Below are 6,000 nucleotides of genomic sequence, written 5' to 3'. Positions count from 1 at the left end.
CACTGCTCAGGCAACTTGGCCAAGAAGAGAAATGGACAGACACAATGCAACATTATGGGATTACTAGCACATCATGCTGGGATAACAAACACCCATTTTTCAGTCGGGTGTGGAGTGACCCTGACAATTGGAAGGAGATCAAGTGAACGTCCCAAACTCACTTGCGAGATATCAATATGCCATATATTGAGAGAAATTAAGTTAAAAGAACATCGGATGGCCATCACCACTGCAGCAATTCCACTCGAACTATGGTTAGTCGTGCCAGGGACACTATTCACAATCACAGTAGGCTTCTAACTACCAGTTTGAGTGAGACTCAAGGGCAAGAGTGTGCTTGCCAACAGCAGTGTCATGTTGACTATCCAGCAAATTAGAGATGGACAACATGGGAGAGCAACACTTTGGGAAACAAAGAATCAACATAAACTTTCAGATTCCTTCCATCCTGCCTTGCATCACTGACCCATCACCAAACCCTCCCCCCACCCCCCACCCCGCGCCCCCACACAAAAAAAAAGGCACCACCGTAAGAAACCTCGACTTCCAATCATGTACACAACTTGGGAAATTCAAGCTGTTGGTTATAAAAAACATGTCAGTTTGGGAGGGAATTAAAACAGTGCTGGTCAGACTGAGGAGTGATCATTGTTCTCCACTGGGCTCACTTTCCTCCAGCCATGATTTTCAGATATTGCAGTGCATTGTGGGCTGCATTGGCACGGGCACCATCCCTTGTTGAGCCAGAGCCGTGGCAGACGGTGGTGGGCTGCGTTGATAGCTCCACAAGACACTGGTACAGGCCACTCAAGCTCAACTCTTCTGGAAAGAAAGAAAAAAAAAGTCACAGGAAGTTAGCAAACATCTAGCGAAGAATTCCCAGTGTCCTCCCTTTCCAAGCCATGCATTATCTTGTAAGTTTTATTAGATCTCCCCTCAACCTTCTAAACTCTAATGAATACAATCCCAGGATCCTCAGCTGTTCATCATGTTAGGCCAACCATTCTAGGTAACATCCATGTGAATCTCCGCTGGACACACTCCAGAGTCAATATGTTCTTCCTGAGGTGTGGTGCCCAAAATTGGACACAGTATTCTAAATGGGGCCTAACTAGAGCTTTATAAAGTCTCAGAAGCACATTGTTGCTTTTATATTCCAACCCTCTTGAGATAAATGATGTTACATTTGCTTTTTTATCCACAGACTCAACCTGCAAGTCAACCTTTAGAGAATCCTGGACTAGCACTCCCAGATCCCTTTGTACTTTGGCTTTATGAATTTTCTCACTGTTTACAAAGTAGTCCATGCCTGAATTGTTTTTTTCCTAAGTGCAAGACCTCGCATTTGCTCACGTTGAATTTCATCAGCCATTTCCTGGATCATTCCCCTAAACTGTCTAAATCTTTCTGCAGCCTCCCCACCTCCTCAGTACTACCTGCCTGTCCACCTAACTTTGTATCATCAGCACACTTCGCAAGAATGGTCCCAATCCCTTCATCCATTTCATTAATATATAAAAGTGAACAGCTGCAGCCCCAACATTGTGGAACACCACTTGTCACTGGCTGCCATTCTGAAAAAGAACCTTTTATCCCAACTCTCTGCCTTCTGTCAGACAGCCAATCCCCAATCCATCCCATTAAAATGGCATAGAAGATTGCACATACAACCTCCAGGATTTGAGCACATAATTTAGACTTCCAATACACTAACAGTGTAGCACTCCTATACTACCCTGCTGTTGGTACAATGTTTGAGATAAGATGTTAAAATGGAGACCTGCCTACCTCCTTAGATGAATATAAAAAGATGTCATAACAGGCTAAACCGGATCAACAGATCATCCATCTCAAACTGGTTTGCATCCTTGGAACATTCCTAACTGTTCCAATTTGGAACATTCAAATAGTTAGGTGCGATAGAAAGGCAAACGCTTCCTTTCACTTCACAGGTCCTAGAATTAACTGCCCCCTTGCTTAGTCAGAAAGGCTTTACTGCTCATTTTCCTGTTGGTAATCCAAAACTGGTTTCAAGATCAGCTAGCTGTAACTTAACGCTACAGTCCCACGTGTATGCTCCTGGCAATGAAACGTGGAAAGTAATCAATTCTCCGCGGGTGAAACAGGCTCCATTCGCAGTACAGTCAGCTCGAGGTGACTTACCGATATCTAAGTAACTGACGTCGAACCGCTGCTCCTCGGCCAATTCCCTCAACATCTGGCAAAAATTGGAGTTGGAAACACCAAGTGGGTTGCTCTTGAGGTGAAGAATTCGTTCCCCTGCAGAATTCCGGAGCGAATCCCACGTGCAACCTGCGCTCTTGCCCTTCGGCCCATCCAGCTTGTTACCAACCATCTGGACAGAAAGAGAGAAAGAAGCGCAATGGAAGAACCACCTCCTTTCAGCATGCCAGTCCTCATTTAAAACGTGGCTGCATTTTCCTGCGTGCCCTTTCTAGAGATGGAATGCTCCACATTAACCCGCTACATGGCTCACAGTTCTGTCATTAACGTTGCCACGCTTCTGGTGGGATTGGGTGCTCGGCTCTCTTCACACGACAAACTCAAAGTCCAAGTACCGCTGTCGGCTAATCGTGTGATTCACAAACCCAGGAGTCTTTTGGGAGACAGAATGATCCCCAGAGAGAAGGCACAGGGTCTTGAAAATAAAAAAAAAACAAATTGGCCAACTAGAAATGCAAACCAAGAATAAATTTGTTTGGTGGTGGGGGAGGGGGTTTAAAATAAAACAAAACTCAATTGATAAGGTGGCCATGAAAGAATTCTATAAAGACTCTCAGTCTCTAAGATTATAGAAAATAGCAGAAGTAGAATATTTACCCTCTTGAGCCTGCTCTGCCATTCAAGACTATCATGGTTGACTTTTTACCTCAACACCAACTTTCCCACTCTCCCCGTATACTCCTCAATTCACCTAACCTAAATAGGAGCTCGATTGTCACTCAATACCGAATCAGCAGAGGTCACGAAGGGTCGCAGATATTTTAGTCATTCTAAAAGCCATTCAAAATGCTTCAATTTGTGACACTCTTCATTCATTATCTCATGGGGCATTGTAGTAGTTATGTTATCGGAGAGAAATCTAGACGTTTGGATTAATAATCCAGAATTTAAGACAAACCAGCTGGAATTAAAAAGAGATGGTATCAAAAGAAGTGGCTTCAAAACTGCTGGGCACGCCACAAAAACTCAATTGCTTCGCAAGTATCCTTTAGAGAGAGAAACCTGATACACCTGTCCACTGTGGGCCTACATGTAACTCCAGCTCCATATCAGAATAATACCCTCTTCAGTGGCTTAGTGAGCTACACAGCGACATAAAATTATGGCGATTGATGGAGAGCAGTGTCAGCAACACCCACACTCTGAAAACGAATAAAGGAACTTCAAATTGCTCCCATCATTAATAGCCACCTTATAACTACCAGAATATCACCCAAGTGCTGTAAAACTATAAACATTCCAGACCAGAGTATTGTTGGGTAGTTTTCAAAATTTGAAGAGGACATGGTGTGTTTTCTCAGTCACTGCTTTACTGAACCACTTCAGTGTTACCACTGCAGACCTCCCTCAATATCTGTTTGTACAATACAAGCAGTTTCCATTACTGTCTCGGCTCACTCCAGTTAGATATTTTTGTCTAAAATCTGGCAGGGCTGTCATGTCATCACCGGCAGATTGTCAACTCTCTCTCATGATGCAAACCGGCGCTCTCATTAAAAACTGCAATTCATCCTTTCACACACTTACAATGGAAAACTGGTCATCTTCTGGCTCGACTTCGTTCCCGTCCCTCTGATCCACAGGGACATCGTGGATTCTTGCTAACATCTTTGCGGCTGCGTTGCGCTTGGCCAGCTTTTTCGACGTCCCACTCCCTATGATAGGTAAGACATCACCAGTTAAGAGACCAATCACACTAGTTTCTACTCTGCATCACCAAATCTATACAATGTTCATTCTCAAAACACCCCAATGTGTGAGAGAGAGAAAACACCATTCATTAAAACTTCAAAAAGAAATCCTTCAAATGTTCAGCACATCTTTCTTTAAATTGGGTTGGCACAGACTTCCATGTCCAGTTCAACTGTACCACTGCTCCACATACATGTTCCACAAATTCTGGAAGCAAAACTCCTATAGGCTGGGAGCTGAAGCCATGACTGTCAATGGTCTCCTGACCCTGCTTTAAGCTGTATGGATAAGGAATTCCATTAGGTAGTTGACATTCAAACAACTACTTAAAGATCAATTCAAATTGCTGCCTTCTGCAAATGATCTCAATTGTAGTCAAATACACTTGATTTAACCAATCTTTTAAAACCCTTTTGATTCGATTCCCAAGTTCCCTTCCAAAACTCTACTTTCTTATACAACTCCCACACAAAAAAAGGTAACAATTGACATCTTTGGGAAAGATCAGACAGCAGTTCATCCGATGGCAGAGGGAGATCAGAATGTGCTGGGTAAAAAAGCAGCCTGTTTCACACCCTAAGTGCCATGGTGCAGCAAAATTACTTTGTCCGAGATGCACACAAACTCCTAAACTACGTCAAATAAAGGCCTGTGGGTAAAGTGCAAACATTGAATGCTGGGGAAGAAAGTGCTGAGTATTTCCAAAGTTGCAGTACTGACTTTCCTGGTTCACTGATGGTGAATCCTCCATTACTATTTCAAAGATTATGACACAAATCAAATTGCTGAACAACTACCTTAAATCTCAGTTTAGGTGGCTGACACCGAGCTCTTTAGATTAGATTAAGTTACTTACAGTGTGGAAACAGGCCCTTCGGCCCAACAAGTCCACACCAACCCACCGAAGCGCAACCCACCCAGACCCATTCCCCAACATTTACCCCTTCACCTAACACTATGGGCAATTTAGCATGGCCAATTCACGTTACCTGCACATTTTTGGACTGTGGGAGGAAACCGGAGCACCCGGAGGAAACCCACACAGACACGGGGAGAATGTGCAAACTCCACACAGACAGTCACCTGAAGTGGGAATTGAACCCGGGTCTCTAGCGCTGTGAGGCAGCAGTGCTAACCACTGTGCCACCGCGTCGCCCACTCTTGCTACAGTTAGCAATGATAAATCCTTTCTGTAATGCTCTGGGAATAAGGGGTATTTAAAAGAAAACTCAGCAATGTCAAGCAAAATTAATTCTAAAATTATTTTTTTCAATTCCTCATTGTGCATAGCAAGGTGGTCCAGGAGCTTTGTTATGCTAAGTTATTGGAAGAGGTAGGGAGAGAAAAAAAAAGCAACTAATTTAAACCCCAATGTTGCTCGCACAATTTGGAAGTGCCAGGAGATATTTAGAAGTGTAGGTTGCATAGTCCAAAGATGAGGTGCGATATGGGTAATGGGGTAATGAATGTTCTGTAAGAATTGGTGCTGCTAGTTCCATGGAATCAGAGCAACCTGTAGCACAAAAGGAGGCTATTCAGCCTATTATGCCCGTCTGGCTCTTAGAAAGAATTATCCCGCTTAGTTCTGCCCTCCCACATTTGGACTGAAGGGCAAATCACTTGACACCATTTTTTTTAAACACATGCTAACAATTAAAAAAAACGCAAAACTCAAGACACTATGGAGCCTTGCAAAATGTTCTGCAAGCATCACATTACCTCAGCAAGTGACACGTGCGCAGTTTTTCTTAACTAACCTCAACAGTCAATTCCTTCAGTCAGCTGCTTCATCAGTGACGTTCTCTTCAGCATAGGGTCAAAAGTGGGGATGTTCACCGATGATTGCACAACGTTCAGCATCTTTTGCGACTCCACAGATACTGAAGCAGTCCATGTTCAAATGCAACAAGATCGAACAATATCCAAGCTTGGGCTGACAAGTGGCAAGTAGCATTCATGCCACACAAATGCCAGGCTATGACCATCATCAATAAGAGACAATCTAAACACCACCCCATGACATTCAATTGTGTTACTAACACTGAATTCCACTTCTATCAACAT

The 6,000-nt window shown here is 43.5% G+C and overlaps 1 protein-coding gene across 3 annotated transcripts in view; it reads right to left on the bottom strand.

The window, feature by feature from the left end:
• Positions 1–511: 511 nt before the first annotated feature.
• The window catches only part of tarbp2 (TAR (HIV) RNA binding protein 2), a 29,885-nt gene continuing 24,396 nt past the window's right edge, over positions 512–6,000 (bottom strand). For 2 of the 3 annotated variants that reach the window (XM_060821045.1, XM_060821043.1), the window contains exons 6-8: positions 3,772–3,899; positions 2,164–2,356; positions 512–822 (exon numbers count right to left, since the gene is read on the bottom strand). In XM_060821045.1, coding sequence (XP_060677028.1) covers positions 665–822; positions 2,164–2,356; positions 3,772–3,899 — 479 coding nt within the window. In that variant the 3' untranslated portion in view covers positions 512–664. The remainder of the gene's footprint in view (positions 823–2,163; positions 2,357–3,771; positions 3,900–6,000) is intronic. The other variant, XM_060821044.1, reaches the window with a different exon arrangement.

Source organism: Hemiscyllium ocellatum, chromosome X (assembly GCF_020745735.1).
Source record: "Hemiscyllium ocellatum isolate sHemOce1 chromosome X, sHemOce1.pat.X.cur, whole genome shotgun sequence".
Classification (NCBI taxonomy): domain Eukaryota; kingdom Metazoa; phylum Chordata; class Chondrichthyes; order Orectolobiformes; family Hemiscylliidae; genus Hemiscyllium; species Hemiscyllium ocellatum.
The sequence above is the reverse complement of the archived record's forward strand: the minus strand, read 5'-3'. Positions and strand labels throughout refer to the sequence as shown.